This window comes from Asterias rubens, chromosome 21 (genome assembly GCF_902459465.1).
Source record: "Asterias rubens chromosome 21, eAstRub1.3, whole genome shotgun sequence".
In the NCBI taxonomy this organism is placed as follows: Eukaryota; Metazoa; Echinodermata; class Asteroidea; order Forcipulatida; family Asteriidae; genus Asterias; species Asterias rubens.
Window position 1 is genome coordinate 801,774 of NC_047082.1, and position 19,109 is coordinate 820,882.

General features: G+C 40.7%; 2 protein-coding genes across 5 annotated transcripts in view; both read right to left on the reverse strand.

Annotated features, from left to right (window-relative positions):
• The window catches only part of LOC117304758, a 36,751-nt gene extending 32,167 nt beyond the window's left edge, over positions 1 to 4,584 (reverse strand). Inside the window, exons 1-3 of one of the 4 annotated variants that reach the window (XM_033789363.1) lie at positions 4,564 to 4,584; positions 3,779 to 3,872; positions 318 to 757 (exon numbers count right to left, since the gene is read on the reverse strand). In XM_033789363.1, coding sequence (XP_033645254.1) covers positions 318 to 420 — 103 coding nt within the window. In that variant the 5' untranslated portion in view covers positions 421 to 757; positions 3,779 to 3,872; positions 4,564 to 4,584. Of the gene's footprint in view, positions 1 to 317; positions 758 to 3,778; positions 3,894 to 4,169; positions 4,189 to 4,470; positions 4,507 to 4,563 lie in introns of those variants that run through there. The other 3 variants (XM_033789362.1, XM_033789365.1, XM_033789364.1) reach the window with 3 other exon arrangements.
• Positions 4,585 to 7,843: 3,259 nt separating this feature from the next.
• LOC117304851 lies at positions 7,844 to 18,384 on the reverse strand. The gene is made up of 8 exons (XM_033789472.1): positions 16,583 to 18,384; positions 13,038 to 13,133; positions 12,259 to 12,554; positions 11,837 to 11,918; positions 11,279 to 11,416; positions 10,440 to 10,535; positions 10,078 to 10,174; positions 7,844 to 9,655 (listed from the first exon to the last, which is right to left on the reverse strand). Exons 1-8 carry the CDS (start codon positions 16,704 to 16,706, stop codon positions 8,500 to 8,502), a joined length of 2,085 nt encoding a protein of 694 aa, XP_033645363.1. The 5' UTR covers positions 16,707 to 18,384; the 3' UTR covers positions 7,844 to 8,499.
• Positions 18,385 to 19,109: the final 725 nt, after the last annotated feature.

Below are 19,109 nucleotides of genomic sequence, written 5' to 3' on the forward strand. Positions count from 1 at the left end.
CAACCTAGTTTAATATAACTTGCAAACTCGACAAAGTTTTGATGTTCTTAAACTGTGTTTCGATGTCGATAAACTTCTTCAATAATGCCGGTCAAATTTTCTTATCAACACTATAAATATAGACCCCTGAAATCATCCATTTTGAGGTATGGTGGACACAGTATTGCGGCACTATTAGATTTGGGTAAATCTGTCTCTAGACACCCAAACGATGCACTCCTGAAGTGTCCACCATCAAAAAGGCTAAGGATTTTGCCTGAAAGAAAAACATTTTTTGTCGATCAGTTTGACAATGCAACCGTAATGTAGAGTCTTACCTTGACTTGCTTGACAACTCCTCCCTTGCAGCGAAAGTAACACACACAGTAGAACAAAATACCACAGCGTTTCCATCGACAAAATCGAGAGCGTTGTCACCATGATTATTCTCAAGTCAAAGTATCTTATAATCCTTGCCCGAGCACAACAACAAGTCCTACATTGCACGAAGGTAGGGAGACCACACACAGCGTAGGGGCCGAGTAAAGTTCAAACCGCATGATCTTTAGACGTGTACGGTGTGCAAGCAGCGAGTACGTCCCAGCTCTATGGTCCCAGTGTGACTGGCCCCGGTGGTTGATTCGCTCACGGAGCCAGCTCAGGAAAAGGGGGGAAATGGAGATGACATCACTGGGTTGGCTTCTCCCTTGTACAGGGGCCTGGGACAACATAGACTAGCCTTGTATACTCCTCGTCAGCTTGGTGACTCATGTTGAATCTAGGAATTGGATATCCAAAAAGCAATACATTGAGATAGATTGTGTTAGGGTACCACAAGGGTCAAGGTTTTGAAATCAGTATACATACTGCAGCTGTTAATGCTAGATCAGTTTTTGTATTTGTGATTTTGTTTTACAGGGGCAGGGCTGCCTGCAGAGCTGAAAGGCACTGCACACCTTTGGTAATTGTCAAAGACCAGTATTCTCACTTGGTGTATTCCAACATAGTATGCATCAAATTGTTTCTCAGATTTTTTTTTTTTCAATTGCAAAGTATTCTTCCTGCATGGACATAACCGATCCATATTGTTGGACATTTCTCAAAAACGTTACAAATTTTTGATTTTTTTGGGGGGTTAGTTTTATGGTATGGTCTTCTAAATCTATAGGAATGAACAGTGGGTTCCAATTTATAACCAAACGTAGTATACAATCCCTTTAAATACTTTCCAGCTGTCTGAGCGACTGCTTCGAGTCACTCAATCATTACACTTTTTGTTTCCATTACAAACATGACAAAAGTCTAAACCATGGTTTATAGACATACATCCTCAGTCTCCTACCCATCAAGGGCGGCTACATCAAAAAATGTGCTTCCACTCAGAAGCCAAAATGCCATTATGAAGTTCTAAAAACACCATTTTGCATCGCGACCAGCAAACCTGATGTCAACCAAATGAAAAGTACAGTCAGGTGTCCCTTCGGGCAAGGGTGTACGCAGTGTATGGACTAGGTCAACTAGGGCGTGTCTTCTTGTAAAACCCCAGTAGGTAATACTTGAACTTGGTGTGACATAATAATCATGGAGTGGTTATCACGTGATGTCACTGCTAGACATTTTGGGTCTGCGAAGAGTAGTGCATAATAATGAAGAGGGGTGTGGTTTCGCCTAGCCTCTAGAGGGTGCTGTTTTGGCTTGTGATGTCATAGGATAGGTTAATGTGGCGTCACGATGCCGGATGCTAACCAGTCTTGTGCAAAGGGTTACATTTGGGTGTGTCAGCACTTAACCTCGTTGAGGGCGCTGCTTAAGCTTGTGACATCACATTCAATGAGACCCCCATGTCAACCTATACCTTGATGGGCTCAAAATATATACTTTCAGAAATGGGAGTCCGGAAATTAAAGTCTTAACTGGACCAAGCAGGAACCCTGAACCATTGTATGAGCCTTAGCAATGGTTCTAAAAAAAGGTAGTTGGCCAATCTACTATCAAGGGTATTCATGTTTACAGAGTAGGCCCAAAGTGTACTTGAGTCTAAATCTACAGTAAAAACTACGGCGAAAAACGGAGATGGATTGTTATTTTGATTTGTGTTTTTTTCCCATTAATATTTAACTTATTGTTTTTAAGTTTAAAATATTCCCCTTTCTTTGCCAAAAGAAACCACCCACAAAAGAGTCAAATAAACATTTACTTCCTATTTGCCTGCTTTGGCTAGAATAATCATTGTCAATACTTAAGCGACCATGACGTTAAAGCATGTGTGTCAAATCTCACACAACTCCCAGGTGTGTAAAACTATAACCAAGGGACTTGTTTTCAAGTCTACCAGTCTGCTATTTGTTTTGCTACAGGGGGCACCTCGCTGAATCACCTCTAGTCTTGGCCCAAGACATCGAGAGTGATCGAGAGTGGATAGTGTACCACGCTTAGTTGTAAATCGCTGTAGAGTGTCAATCACTGACGTCTTGGGCGAAGACTAAATCACTCCAGTCAAGTGACTGAATCACAGACACAAGGTTTACTGTTCTGCATGTCTGACAAAATATAACATGAGTTTGTGGCTCTTCACCACTGGGTAATGAGAGCTAATTATTCACTCAATCTTCACCTCGATTTCCAAAGGTCAATGGACCGATTTTCATTGCTAAAAGGTTATGTGATAGATTCACCCCTCTATTGCCGAACCCTATTTAAGGTGGAGTGTGGTAGAAGAATGGTTAGTAGGTAATTGCCTTATTACAAAAGTTGTTATCGAAAACAACCATTCGTTCTAAAGATGTCCATAGTAGATTGTATGAAAAAGATGAAGAAAGTTTTTTATTTTATTCATCCCCAAAAGTTCTAAATATTTTAGATGTTGGGTATTAGCTTTAACACCAATCAGTGCAACTCATGGCAAGGTCTCAATTTCACAGGGCTGCTTTAAAAGCACAAGATCTGCTTATATTTTTGCTCAGCAAAAATTAGGAGGATCCCAGACAGAAATTGCACAAGTGACATGGCATTTTGGCTGGTATAAACCTATGGCTAACATTATTTTGTTGTGGTTAACTACGTATCGTGCTTAAGCAGCTGATCGTTTGGTTGCTAACTAGACCAGCATATACCTCATTCAACAGTTAGCGCTTATTAAAAGGTCTATGAATTAGGGCTCTGAGACAACAAATCAATCTAGAGTTTCAGCTTATGTCATCTCTTTCCTCCTTATTAGAATCACGTTCAAGATCACCAGATTTTCTTCTTTAACTTTGTATACTGGGTCATGCACCTTTTGTCCACACTCCCCATGCACCGACTTGTACAGCTCCCCAGAGCCTAGTCACACGTGTCATTCATTGACTACAACTTCCTACCACTCCGCACCCTCTCAAAACAAGAAAGGTTTTGGTTTCCAGCTACTTCTAAGTTTCTAGAAGTACATGTAGTTTCCAGCCATCATCAATAAGATGGTGCTCACATCTGCCTCAGTATTAGTCTTGGTGCAAGACGTTCTTGTTGAGTTGGTAAAACCTTTAGGAGTAGTGGTGCAGAGGATTGCGATAGTTGAGTGATAGTGAATTCAACGTCTGGAAAAGTTTCCGTATGGCGTCACCACTTTTTCATTTGATATGAAATAATATATCATCTAGTTTACCTCAATGTGATATCCCTTTTTGTAAAAATTTGTGAAATAGTGGGGGCGCCATACGGAAAGTTTTTCCAACGTCTTGTACCAAGGCTACCTCATCAGTATCCAAACATTGAGCTGTCCTGATGAAGAATCCATGGTAAGAAACTCTTGGTTGCTACTCACCCTTTCATAGCGGATGATAACAGCTTTGTTTATGCAAACCTCCGCAGGTCGACTGCCCTCACCCTTTTCCTTCAGCAGCATGCAGGCCAAGATACTGGATGGAACAGACAAGGAACTAAAGAATTAAGAGAGTTGTTTAGTCCAGACCCAGTGACTGGGGCGTCAGATTCATTTTTCAAAATTTTGATCGATAAATTTTGACGTTAAATGTCAAAATTTTGAACTGAGGAATACAGCGCCCCTGCTGGGTCTTGTCATGCGTACAGTCCGTCAAATAGAGACTAGAGGGAACTTGCATATCGCTTGAAAAAATATTTAGGCCTACCGGAAAAGTTTACGTATGGCACACCACTTTTTCATTCGATATGAAATAATATAGTATGTAATTTACTTCAATGAGATATCCCTTTTTGTAAAAATGAGTGAAAAAGTGGTGGCGCCATACGGAAAGTTAAACTTTAGTTTATTGCTCCAGAGTCCATGTGCATGGTATCTGGTATCTTTTTAATACGGGTCCAACGCTAACAAAACTAAAACTAAGCCGACAACGCCGACAACGCGTCCAGAATTACGACAACACGCCGACAACAAGTTTCAAATACCTCAAAAACAAAAGCTTCTTAGTCTTCGAACGATGTGGTAAAACCTTACGAATAGTCTGAAATTTTAACCAGAAAAAAACACGAACTTACACACACGGCGAGCGGTCAGACGCCATCTTCGCTTTTAAGTGAAAAACCGTGTTTCGAGCAGTCCATTATGATACGGGTAGATTTAGCACTTACAAAAACAGAGGGCGGACGTCATGTCAGCCTTCCCTCTACACTGCGTGCACAAAATGAAGGTCTTTGCATGACGCCCGCCCGCTATTGGGTTGTAAGCGCCAATCCATCTTACCCTTTATAATAATGGACTGGTCGAAACACGGTTTTTAAGGAAGCGCAGCCAAGATGACGTTCGACAGCTCTCCGTCCGTGTAAAGAAAGTTCAGTTCAGACTTTTCGTGAAGTTTTGCCATTACATATCTGTATATACTACAAAGTACACTTAGTTGTAATAAGTCTATGGTTTTTTTTTGCTGTTGTTGAGGTACCTGAAACTTGTCGGCTCTCTCTTGACTTGTTGTCGGCGTTGTCGGATTGTTATCGGGCCCGATTCATACATCGGGTTTGCGAGTGATCTGCATGCAGTGATGGTCACGAAACTGGAGAGAGAAAACTCTGTGAAAAGTATACTTAACTTGGCAGGAATTAAGCATTAGCAACGATGTTGGGATCTCGATATGTTGTTGATTGTCCTAATGGAAACGATGACAAAAACAAAGCTAAATCTCTGAGGATAATGTGGAGGAAAATGTAGCGTGAACAATAAACGGAGCATGTACAATGTGTCAATGTTTGCCGCCATGCTTCAATCCATCCGTCCGTGAAGAAAGCACACGTGAGAGCATGTTAGACGTCTGGGTGCTATGCAATGGAATGCACGATTTCCCTATTGGTTGGAAGTTTTAGTCTGTGGATAATGCGAGTTTACGGCTCGGTGTTGTACAAACGGTTGCATCTCACACACAACGAACCAGTCCTTCGTACGCTAAAACAAGACAAGAGAAGTGATCCGTGGTAAGTCAAAATCATGTTTGTTTGTTAACAAACTTTATTTAAGAAGAGCAGAGCACTTCAGATTGTTATTTGAGGAGAACTTCCCGTATCCTATCACCACGTTTACCACGTTCCCACGTTCCCACTCAGAGTCATAGTCATAGTTATTTAAATATTAGTTTAGTAGGCATATACATCAAACATAAAGGCATAGCACTCTGATCATAAACCTCATTTGACTCATTGACATTACATTGAGGAGTAAAAAATACCATAATTTAAATTTATACAAGTTATAATGAATGAAAAAATGGTCTCCAGGATACGGGCAATTTTCCCGAGTTTACCTGTTCTGTAATTAATTTTAATTTTAAAGAATAACACCCTGAAACTAAACTAAAGCTCATACATTCCAACTAGCTGTTCATCACTTTGTACGTCTTGTGGTTGTACAGACTACTACCCGACCCGATTGGCGTTTCCTTTTTTCTGTTTGAAACCGGACGTAAGATGAAAGACGTATTCTTAAGCACTTCCGTTTCTTCAATGTTGTGTAAAATTATCTTTCACATTTTGATTAAACCGGTTCTGTGATCACCCTCAAGATGACTGACTCATTAGGTTATTTTACTCTTTCCTTTTGAAATGCTGTCATCAAGGATTGGAATGTCTATGTCATATCATGACAGGAGGAGATGTTCCTCCCCGGGCCCCTCCCCCATACGGCAAACTATTCACAAACTTGTTCTGCTAGCGCCCTCTTTTGATTTGTTTATCCCCCTGTTAGCTAAGTTTTTAAAAGGTTATTACTCTTTCCTTTTAAAATGCTGCGATCAAGGATTGTCTGTTTTTATGTGGCAGGAGATTCTGTGCGTCCCTCAATCCCCCATTGTGTCGAACTATTTACAAACTTCTTATGATAGCGCCCTCTTTTGAACCATCCTCTTTAGCCTGAGTTAATTTCTCATAATTATTGGGGGACAGAGAATATCCAGCGGACAGTTTCCTGATTGCCCCTTGCACACACTCTGCTGCATGTTGCAATTTAGACCACCCCAACACAGTTTACAGTTTTAAGCAAAGCCTAACTTTAATACCCCCTCCCCACCACCCCAACCCCCTTCTAATAATTATACCCTATTACTAGTTCTCTTCACTGAGGAAACATTCCTGTGGGGCTTCAGTTCTTCATTGTTCCGATTTCAATTTTAAGACTAAGCACTAAGCCTTGAAGGAGGAGAGAAGCCCGAATTGGTTATTTTGTTATGCCTTTTTAAATAAAGAAGGAACGTGACTTGCTTTGTCATTTTGTTTTGTACCGGTACGAGACATTTTCTTTTTCCGGAAAGCCGTTTTACATTTTAAGATAATATCCGACACGTCTTGGCAAGTGCCGTTGGCCACTTGAAAACAACGTATGGTTTACAATGTACCAAAACAATGCTTCAATGAAACTAAAAATGGTTGTTTTGTTCTCAAAATGGATGTCCTTGTAGAACAACTTGTATTTAAGAGTTTGTTTCCCAATCTTCCCTTGCCCAGATCATCGCATCCACCCATTGTCAAAATAAAACCACCCATATTCCCACGATATCAGAGAGTCAATTCATTGTCAATTTATTTTTTTATGGATTTAGATAAGCCCCTTTTGCCCCAGAAATGAACTTGAAGTTTTCAAGAATTGGGTATGCAATGTGTTACCTGTATGCTTTGTTTTTGAGGGACAAGGGCACCAAAAGGTAAAGGCTTAGCTCCATGGTAAAGGGCACCCTGTGAGGATGTCAAGGGCACCAAGGCAATGACCAGAGGGCACGGAGGCAATCGCCTCCATTGCCTCCGTAGTTTCAGGTCTGGATGTTCATGATTTTGAAATGTAGTTATAATTAAACAAGGTTTACTATACAACCAAGAAAACCGACCACAAAAAACAAACTACGATATCATAAACAATCGGTAGTTTATAGGAGGTGAGGTGTAAGAAAAGTTATCAACTTTGAAACGGAAGAAGGGGGCCAATATTTTTCCTTCATGTGGCCAAATTTTACAAGACTTTATTTAGTACAACCTTTCAATGCGGGGGCATTTCCTTTCAAGACGTTGTAGCACCAAGACTTGTTCTATTATGACATCCTGTTATGTATTAACTGATTGGTTGGTGGTTAATAAAGTAGTTCCGTTTATCGTCTTGGACATAATTCTGGTTTTTAGTACTAGGTCTATAGTTGTGATGTATGGGCTTGTGTAGAGAGGCAGCGTAGTTCGTTTTATTCAACCGGCTGTCAGTGTTATTAGTGTTGGCTAAGGAGTCACAAAGTGACTTATTATTTGTAGACTAAAGGGCCAGGGAAAGTATGCCTGTTGTTTCTGGAACTTCGATTGTTGTAATCCTTTATAAAATGTAGATTTACTGGCTCAATTTTATACGATTTAGAAAAAGAATTTTTTTTTTGGACACTCCAGCCTGTAGACATGTATTTTATTTGCCAAACAAAATCATTACCGTGTCTGGTAAATAAACTAGTTTTGACTTGTATCAGAAAACACCATTAACTTCGTACTTCATCATGCCAACTTGTGCAATTATTTAGACTGTGCACCAAAACTATAAAAAACAAACATATTTTGAATAACATACCAATGTCCTACCAGCAGACAACATCAAAATTGTGTTTCCATCAGTAGTAATTATTTACAAACAAACATTTTACATAACTTTGCCTACATATGAATTTTAAAACGGAACTTGATTTATGCATAAGAACTTTTAATTAAAGGTCTCAGAGGTTCGTATAGGACCTGTTTCTTGACATGTGGATGGATAGGTGATGCTTAAGTGGCCTCATCTTCCCTGGGGAAAATCGCTGAAATTATTACCGTCTCCTCGCTCCTCCCGTCCCAAATCGAAAGCTCTCTTATAGGCCGTGTCCGTAACGGCGACTTCGGCTACAGCTACGGCTGGCCGTAGGCGTCCTTAATATCATATTGGACCAAGCCGGGTAAAACATTAAATTTCTCTACCATTAATTTATTTAAGTTTACCTCTAGATTCTAGTTCGTTCTCTGTATGTGCAAAACGGCAGTTCGTTTTTCTATGAAGACAGCTATTATACAGTTATTCGAAGATTAGAGATAAGAAGTTTCTTCCTCGTCATAGTTATCTATAATTATCTCCACATTTGGCGAAACTGGAGATGGTGGGATAATGATCGGGGCACTGACGGGCAACGGGCGGAGCGAATTACCTCCCCGTCCATTTGGGAGATTTATCGGCGTGGCTGTTGGTTCATCAGCATCCTCGAACCGGCTGGCATCCGGAGGACTTTCTCGTTCATCGTCTGAGTCCCCGGTGCTGTAGTCAACGGTAGTGGGCTCCAGGGTGAAATAGGCCGACTCCACGGCAGGGCGCACGGGTCGTACCGGTGTACCGAAGGTACTCATTCTCGGGTTGTTGTAACCTTCGTCTTCATCCGGAATGCTCTCGGTATCCGTTCGGACACTTTCGCGAGACGAGTCCCGTTTAATTAGCAATAGCTGAGGCGCACTGCTCATCAATCTATCATTGTTCGTTTTTTTCGATGGTTTATCATAGAGTCTGTTGACTGGTGGGGGCGGGGCACGCCCTTTCGGCCTAGTGCGCGGTGACTGACCGTATTTCAAGACGCTACTTCTTGGCATCTGAGATGATGCCTTTCTTTTGATGTAATCATAATTTGAGGCTGACTTACTCCTGTCACGTGGTTCTTCGAAAAGAACACCAGTGCGCTTGCGCACTTCCTCGTACTGTACCGAGCTGGGTCTGTTCTTCCTGGCAGCAGCAAGATTCTGCACCCCGCGAGTACGTTCATTGAGCCTCCCGCCTCCGGGAATTCCCGGCGGCTTTTGCTTCGGAGCCGGTCGCTTCTCAAACCTCAGCGGCTGGTACTTACTCATTTCATCAATAGACTCGTATTCATTGATTGGACGACCGGGTAAACTTTTAGTCCTCGGATGAGGGCGCTGTTGCTCCACATCACTATCGTCGCTAACATCCAGCAATGCACCCTGACGGGGTGGCGGTATACCATGACTGATTGTTGCCCGACGTGGGTCTTGTTGCTTCAGTATATCTGATTCCCTAAGTTTGGCTAAATAGATGTCCTTGGCTGGTCTGCATAGACTGTTACTACACGGCGTGTCGGGTTCCTCGGTTGGAATAAGGTTCATTTCCAGGAGCATGCTATCACGTGGGTCAGGTTCTGGCGCCTGTTGTCGATCTATGCTACGAACCTTTTGAAGTTTTCTGCATCAGGACAAAACAATAAGTACTTGTCAGTTCTTAAAAAGGAGAAAATCTACTTGAAATGATGTGGGAAGTTGATTCAAGAATTTTGAGTTATCGATTCATTGAATTGTTTGAGGGTACGAAGTGACATTAGTTTTATACATTGTTTCAGATGAAACTGATATTTTTGTTTGTTTTTTATTGTCACTGGACTTTAAACATAAGTGCAACCCTCAAGTTGAGCAGTGACTTTGATTTTTATTTGAGGTGTTATCATTTATTTGTACTTAGTGTGGTACCTTAGATAATACTCAATGTAATGAAATAGTCCTTAAACCGGTGCACGTCTTCATCAATTTTACAGGACAGCGCCACCATGAGTCAGATATTGTTGATTATTATTAAAACCGGTTTCAAATCATGAGGAAATCTTAGCATACCTCTGTCTGCCCCATATAACGCAATGAACAGTGATGGTTACAACGCAAACAGCCACTGACAAAACAGCTAGAATCTGCGCAAGAAGAAGAGTCATTTCTGTGGAAGGAATCAACAACAACAACAACAACAAATTAATTTTACGTAGGTAACACAATTACTTTAGGGTCCATTAAGTTATTTGTTTTAGTTTCAAAGAAAATATTTCATCAAAATATGAATACAAAATTGTTCTTGGTAACGTCAGCTTGATCAACGATTGTCTTGTTAAACCATGGTTAAACCATGGATAAACATGTTGTGAATGTATGAAGCCCTGAGCTGTGTTTGAGGCAGGGCGCCCTCCAGCGATGCCTGTACTTACCGTGATCCAGAAGTTTGAAGCTATTTGCATAATCTGATCCGGAAGTCTTGGGTGTAGTTACATCTGTATTAACTGTTGTCTGGAATCCAATCGTAACTGTGTGTAAACCATACCAAAAGAATGTTAGTGTCCTTAGAAGTGTGTTTTAAATGTGGGCGTGATTGGGGACGGAAAGTGAGTCGCTCAATGACACGCATAGACTGTTCCCCTGCATGCAGGCGCATGCTTTACAGCACCAGCGATTTCATTGGATATAATTATTTCATTGGATAAACGTGCAGTGACGTCATGTAGTGACTCGTGATCACAGGCTTTGGTCAACGTAGGCTTGGTTGGATACAATCATTTCATTGGATAACCTTGCAGTGACGTACGCTTTCTGTATATGTGTTTTGATTGGTCCGGGGTGACGTTTGGCAGTTGCACTTTTGGTTGTATGCTTAATAATCTAGGTGAAAGGTGATTATGGAGGGTGCTGACCTGTGGCGTCTCCGCCATTACAGTTGCGTTATTCACGAGCCTCGAAGTGTGACGTCAGACGTTCAAGCTATGAAAGGCCTAGTAAATTATTTTCTCAACTGTTAATTGGTATTTCATTATTTTGAAACATTCACATTTTGTATGAGGGTTCAGCACACCAGCCTGGTCACCTTCTGGAGTGATCCTCTCACATCTAAAACCAAAACTTTCTTTCTTGGTCCTCTCTCGATCTCCATTGTATTTGGTTTCTATTATTTTGCTGGTATCAAAGTGACTCACTTCGCTTTCTGAGAGTCCTGCTTCGCAACAGTTTAGCATGAAATGGAATGAAATAGTTGCGCAAATATTGAATGACTTACGTGGATACCCTCCTGTATCTTCAACCTCCTCTCCTGGGGTCTGAGTAGTGCTTTGTATGTTGGCGTCGTTCTCATTTGGATCCTCCCTAGAGTCACAATTCAATGGGATCTCCAGAGGTATTGTTGGTAAAGGGAACTCTGCAAACAGATGACATGCGCAACAAATCAATATCATGTTCAAGTGTCACCACATTTAGGTAAACCAAAGATGAAACAATGAAAATGCAATCATTTGTGAAAATAAAAACGCACAAATTTGTACGCGCGGTGCGCAGTCCGGATTTACCCCCACGGCGCTCTACTCAAGTGACGTCATTATGCATACGATCTTTTATGATACGTCGGTGCAGGACTAGAATGAACATCTGACGTCACACTTTGAGTCTCGTGTGTTACGCCCGCGTACATACTCACCGTTGACCCCCACGCATCATTTCACATTGCTTTCATCATGGTTCTGCAGATTCGCAGTTAAATCCAACGTACATGTGTACATGTGTATACATAAATCAATTACCTGCGGGTAAGGACATGGGACAAGTCTAGGTCAGTACTTACCTTGCGGTTTGGTTCCTTGGACAACGACATCATCGACGCCGATAACTTGTCCACTTTCCCCAATCTTTGCTTCAAGTATTAACTGCGGGAAAATGTGAACACTTTTAAATACAAGGCCTTTCGTGAGACTGCATTTTGAAGTGTGATGCCTATTTAGTTTTTACACATATAGCACCATGTAGGCCTAATGATTTACATGGTTCTGTGGTGTAATATGGTGCCAATCAAACCAGGAACACCGGGCGAACCCCTTCTATTTTTGATAAATGCACTGGGTTATTTTACGTGCATTACACAACACACGGGACCAACGGTATTACGTCCCATCCGAAGGCTGCCAGCCGGCCACTCTGACTATTAGTCCATACCACAGTTCACGCAATTAGTGAAATCCCCCAAAGAGCAATTTTTATACAACTCACACTGAAAGTTCCTCTACTTTTTATAACCACTGAAGCTAAAACCCAAATGCCGTCAGTCCGCGATTCTGACGTGTCGACGGAACTCCAAACTTTGTAATTGGAGCAGTTATCACAATACAAACTCAGCACTGGTCTAATCTCTGGATCGTCGGATATACTGGACCCGTCGAGAACGTTGATGGCGTAGCTAAACGTCACTGTGCCGCTTCCACGCTCCCCAACAGCAAAAGAGGCGCCCTCTATTACCGATAGCTGGTAAATGCACTTGTTTGGACACGTGGCTACAACACGATTGCCTGATGAGCAAAGAAAACACATGATCGCATTTACTAAAGATTCAACGTTTAATAATGTCATCCGCTTAAAAGAATTAAAACTGATTGTTTAAAGAGTTTAAAGCTAAGGAAGGTTTCGTGACGTAGTTCCAGAGCTTGCACATTATCTAGCCTGAACATCTAACGTCACACGAGGCTCGTGAATAACGCCAGAGAGTGGCCTCAGGCCTAGGTCGATCCCGCCCATCTTCACCTTTCACCTAAATCTATATGCAAACGACCGAAAGTGCACGCTGCCTACGTCACCTCGGACCAATCAAAACACAGTATAGAAAGCTATACGTCACAGCAAGTTTATCCAACCATATGACTGTATCCAACTAAGTCAATAGGTTGACCCCAGCCTGTGATCACGAATCCGGTGTCTGGCCCATGTTGCAAGGATACCTGCTTGGAATTTCTCAGGCTAATATATTTATTACACCGAGAGCACTGGCTACAAACCTTGATTCGTCTGCTCGATCGACCATCCTGAAGTCCCACATGTAAACATTGGAAGACCAGAATATGCATTTCCTTCGAAACCCTGGATTTTGCTAGCTGTGAAAATAAAGAGTCATCAAAATCATATAAGGCTTGGTACATCACTCGTTACTGGAAGATAATTTTCTATTTATTACAATATAAATATCATAGGCTAAAATTGACCCAGATTTCTGGTTTTATGGGGCCTGGATCATTTTCGAGTCAGGCTGACCCCAAAGTGGTTATATTATTATGAGAAGATGACTCTTCCTCTTAAGATCAGTTTTTAGCTCTTTGTGAAATCGGCCCTCTGGGACTTGTTGACACCGTGATGAAGTTTTCAAGTAAAAGTAGTAAAAAAAAAAAAAAACATGAATAAGTATTGATAATAATTATTACAGTTACCAATTACGGCTGGCAATGACCACTTTCTTTGTATTTAAACCTGAACAAAAAAGCTTTTCCGAAATGCGGTTTCATGAAAATAACTTTGTACTGAAAGTAACAGCTACCGGATAAAGGTACCGGAAAAGCGGAAGTGTGTATTAATCATTGGTTTAGGTTTGTCTTCGGTGATAAACCCACATCTTCTTGTGGTAAACGAAAAATGTGATTTCATTTGCTGACTAATTTTGTTTGTGCAGTTTTCAAAACACCACACGTTCAAGATCAACTGTCAAATTAATATCGCTGCTTTTTTATTTTATTAATTTCGTGTAGTTTTTGTTTTGTGGTGCCACCATGTTTGTCGTGTTCCCAGTCTTCAACAACAAAACGAATGTTGATTTGTATTTTATCAAAGAGGGCCAACTCATTTATTGTTTTTACAACCTCGGCTCGAATATAATGTGTATAGATTGTGGTTTGCATGTCCACAAAATGTGTCCCACAGTAAAGTCTAGAAACAAACATGGCGAGTCAATGTTGATCACCAATGTTTAATTTCCATGTGGCCGTGGTGACTCAACGAGTGGGGTTCTTCATCAGCACGAGACGCCGTGTTCAGGATGCGTTTCTCGGGGTGGGCTGTTCACGTCCTCTGCTGAGGGTTGCGAACTGCCCCATTTATAAGTTGAGGGCAACACTGTACGATTTAACGACTTTATTTAAGGACGTGTTGTGGCACTTTGTATTTAGATGTCGATGACTAGACGTAAGGATGTGGTAGATAAATCCATGGGATGGATTCTATACACTATACGTACGGGGCAAGGATAGATGCTAAGGGTAATGGTGTTCTTCCCCCTCTTTTCATGAAGTAAAATTGTAATTTTTGTTTTAGCGCCATCGAAACTTACATTAAGTTTCAGGCTACATGTTAATACTACTGGGTTGGGGTAACGTATATAGGTTGTTGGTGCAGTGTAGACTTACATCAGGTTCTGGGTATGACATAATAGGGTACTTTCGGGCAACATGTAGGTTGGGTTGCATACAGTGTTAGTCTTCTATTCAAGGTTCTCAATGCATTTATGATGCATACTATTTCTGATACAAGAGTAGCAGAATTTGCATCCAAGAGTACTATGACCTCGGGCTACATGTAGGCGTCATAGGCTAACTCTGACCTCTGACCTAATGACCCACATCTAACCTTATTATTTGTTGTTCATCCACACAGTAGATAGTTGCTAGTTTACTTTCATAACCTGTGTACAACCATTGATGTAGAAATGGTACAACTATTCTGACTGCAATCTGTTTAGACAACGGATAGGGATTTCCGTTGTCATAATATTATTGAGTAAGTACCTTCATTGTACATTGAAGCAATCATGGGAACCTAGAGTCATTTACACAAGGATCTATCATTGGACCATTACCCTCTCAGTCTTATGGTCTTATGCCCTATGTGCGAGAGAAACGATGAGATACCAGTTTGCATTATGCCAAAACGGGATCAGACTATATTAGTCCATCAAGCCTCGCTTTGGTTATATTGATTAAATAAGAGAAAAAACAATGGCCGCACCTTGACAATGGTCCATTGTACTTTAAGTCTGACCAATCATCAGGTCCTGACCCGGTCCCCTACTGGACGTCATACAGTCCTGTAGTCGTCAATAACACTCCTACGCGTTTTATATCAATCGCTGAGTCAAAACCGATAGCTTCTCAATAAACATGTTTGGAGGTGACTCTATTCACAATGAAGATAAAGTGCGTCCAGGAACAGTTTTGTAGTTTTTAAACGAAAGGTAAAATTGTGTTTATTTATAAAGATGGTTGAACACGTACAGTGTATTCAACGGTGTGTTCAGTCTGACAATTTTTGTAAATAATAATATCACCTTCGTTAGCCGTTTTGGGGTGTCCTTTTTTTTTTTTTTGAAATATATTATTTATGATAATTTGTTTTTCTTTCATTTTTCTTTTCGGTTCTAAAACGGCTTGTATTTTTATCACTTAGTTAATTCATATTTTGTATTAAAAACAAACATTTAAAGCAAACTAATAGCATAGCGAAAGAACGCCATTCCTTACTTAATGTCTTATGTTTTCAAGGACGTATTAATCACTTATTCACGAATTCTTAATTTTTTTCGCGTCCAAGTTTGTATTGCCTTGAAATCAGATCTCTGACTCTTGTCTGACTCTCCAGCCTGGATCTCAAGTCAAGTCCGTTTCAATTGTAATTTCTCACTCAAATATTAAAAGACTTCAGGCTCGAAGCATTTTATTAGGTTTCTGAAATCACACAGATTTTTTTCTTCTTTCAATTTCATCTTTCTCTCGCAACTTCGATGACTAATTGAGTTGTAAATGTTCACTAAGTTTGGATACACATAGTGATGAGACTACTGTTTTTTGAGAATTATCAAAGGTGTCCAATGCCTTTAAAGTCGCAAACCTATTGTATCAAAATATAGACCGGAAGTCGTGTTTGCAAATCGTGACCTTCAGGTCTAAGGTCAGGAAGCGATTTGACTTCCGTTATCTAAATTCTAATAATTTTTTTTTATTGCATTTCCCTTATCGAGTTTGTAATTTCTGCTGATGGCTTAAGTTACCATTTTATTGAGCATTATATGGCTGTTGGGAGTAATGATACCTTGTTAAATATTTTTAGCATTATTTCAGTGAGTTCGTATGTCAAATATTGGTTTTGCAAGTCGAGTCGTATTTTTGTATTAAGGTTAAAAATTCAAATGTAACTAAAAAAAACAAAAACAAAACAAGACCAATGGACACCTTGCGAATCATACGACTTTAGGAGTTACGTTGATTGTTTGACAAAATAAATGTACACGTAACCATCACTCACTGGTTTAATTTAACTTAACAAAAATGTATTCCTTGTCAATATTATTTCTCCATTGTCATAACATTCTATCACAAACTTCTAAAGACACTCACAGCATACGGAATCGTAGGGCAAGTGCGTATACAGATGAGACCATTCTTGAACGAAATAATGTCCATGTATCATGCTAACATTAAATATTCTGTGAACTTTCAAAAACCCAACTTGGTAGCTTTTATAATTTAAAATAAGTTTCCAGAGTTTTTTTAAGGGTACTTACCGGCAGCCGACACTGCATGTGGAGTTGCTACATTTAGGAACCATACACTAATGTATAGGAGAACTCCTGATGTGGTCCAACGCTGGTATCCTTGCCAAACATGTATGTTCTTCAGTAGATCCATATTTTAAGGTACTTTCCCGACATGAAGGAAAACAACTTTAAATCCATACAAATATTTCATGTCAAAGTGAATTGAGATTCATCCGGTTTATCTGAGTTGATCTGCAGGAAACTGTGTAGCGTGGGGTGGTGCTCACTGCGCATGCTCAGAGTCTTGCCGCCATCTTGTTTGTTTCTTTTGTTTGGTGACGGTGTGAAGTGAGTGGTAGTTGGTTTCCGTTATGCTATGACAAACATGGGATGTGGCAACTTGTCTGAATTGGTCGTGGTTGGAAATCCAGGAAAAACATGGTTTTAAACATCGAGACAGCAAGAAGCTACATAATATCCTGCATCAACCTCTAGGCCCAACCACTCCACGTGCTGGTTTAACCACGTCTGCTGAAGATGACGAGTGAAGACTGGTAGGAAATACTGCTGCTTTGACTAATTCGGGCGTGCACACAGATAGATGCGTCCAGTGTTTTCTACGAACTTCCACTGACCACCGACTTGTGCCCTTACAGAAATGCTGCCTGCCTACTATACTGGGCTTGAAACCCATACCCGCTTGGTCTCCATCAAGGCCCCACGTAGAATCGGAAGTGTGTCACTAATTAAAACACAAAAGACCGACGTTGAAGCAATATTTTGACATCATTGGGATTATTAGACCCTCATTGCACATTAACAAAATCTTGACCGTCCTTTACGTAAGTTATAAAAAGTGTGCCAAAAATACGCACCTTAAAGCGTACTTCACCACTGTGCTAAATCATATGCATACGTCATCGATCAACCGCAGCCGTTTCACAGTCATTAGGCTCAAGATCACAGGATGGTCACACATTGGTTTGTAACCGTTGGATAGATTTAGGAAACTAAAGTGAAAACAGTTAATGATGGGACATATACAGCGTGTGTCTCTCTACCAAAGTCTCAACTCTGAACATAGTTGTATGGTGGCTTAGTATACAGCGTGTGTCTCTCTACCAAAGTCTCAACACTGAACATAGTTGTATGGTGGCTTAGTATACAGCGTGTGTCTCTCTACCAAAGTCTCAACACTGAACATAGTTGTATGGTGGCTTAGTATACAGCGTGTGTCTCTCTACCAAAGTCTCAACACTGAACATAGTTGTATGGTGGCTTTACGGAACATTGCAGACTTCAATGCTGACGCTGATTTACATGTCTTATTTCGTTCTTAGTATGTCCCTTTAAAGCATCCTTTAATGTATACAATTATATTCGAACGTAAAACATATTTGGCAGGGCTATCGTAAATTTGTCATTTTGACGAGACATGTATAACAAGTGGCAGCCATTTTGAAATAAAATACTAGTCTGCACAAGCTTTCTCACTCGTGACATTGACATTGACGAAGTGCTAAATTCCTTAGTTTTATCAGAGGTACATCCCCCCAACTACTGTGTCTGTCCCTCCCTGGCTCTTAGGACTGAAGACACATGCAAAGAGAAGATAACGAAGAAACGTCAGTTCTTACAGACCATATCATTGCTTGATGGGTCACCTCGTCCTACTGGATATATTATGTAATAGTTACGAGGAGGGATATAAAATCATTTCCCTCTTGCCTGGCTATCCTTCCATCTTTTCGTGGAAACTATGGATGAGACCACTATTGACCAGTCTTTATTATGCTAGGAGGAAATATAATTAATTATGTGACCATGGCCCGGGGCAGGAACGGAAGAGGGACTGAGCAACCCCCCCCCCCCCCGCCTCAGGTCCGAAGTCTTAATATTTGAGTGAGAAATTGCCTTTTTGTTGTTCTCTTTCTCACAATGTTTTTATACTATCAATAGCTCACCATTGCGCGTTACCAATTTTTTTTTATAGTAACAATTAATTTGAGTAATTACCAATAGTGTCCAGGGGTCGATTTCACAAAGAGTTAGGACTCGTCTTATCTCGAGTTAGGACGAGTAACTCGTCCTAAATTAGGATTAATCTTAAGGTCTGCATGCTACAGTGCAGGGTTGGGACTCTTCCTAAGTCCTAAGATTAATCTTAAGTTAGGAAGAGTTTTGTGAAATCGACGGCTATGCCTTTAATGGAGCTCCCACTCACCACCCGACTGACTGTTAAAAGACCTCTGCGGTAAAATAAAACATCTATTTTTATTATCAATGGGAACTCTATTGCAGACAAACGTCAGCAATACTTTTTTTTTTTTGATATTCCCAAGAGGGGCAATTTCCCCCCACTAAATCCTTATTTTAACTTTTTCCCGCAAGATTCTAATTCTGGATATGATGACGTCATTATGTACGGGCCGAAAACGGGCAAACTCACTCTTACCGCAGCTAGTCACTCTGTTCGTCGTTAGCGTAACTGGGTAACGGTTATAGAAGTTGTGGTTTTAGTTATTGTGGTATTTGCGTTGCAGACTGACGTAAC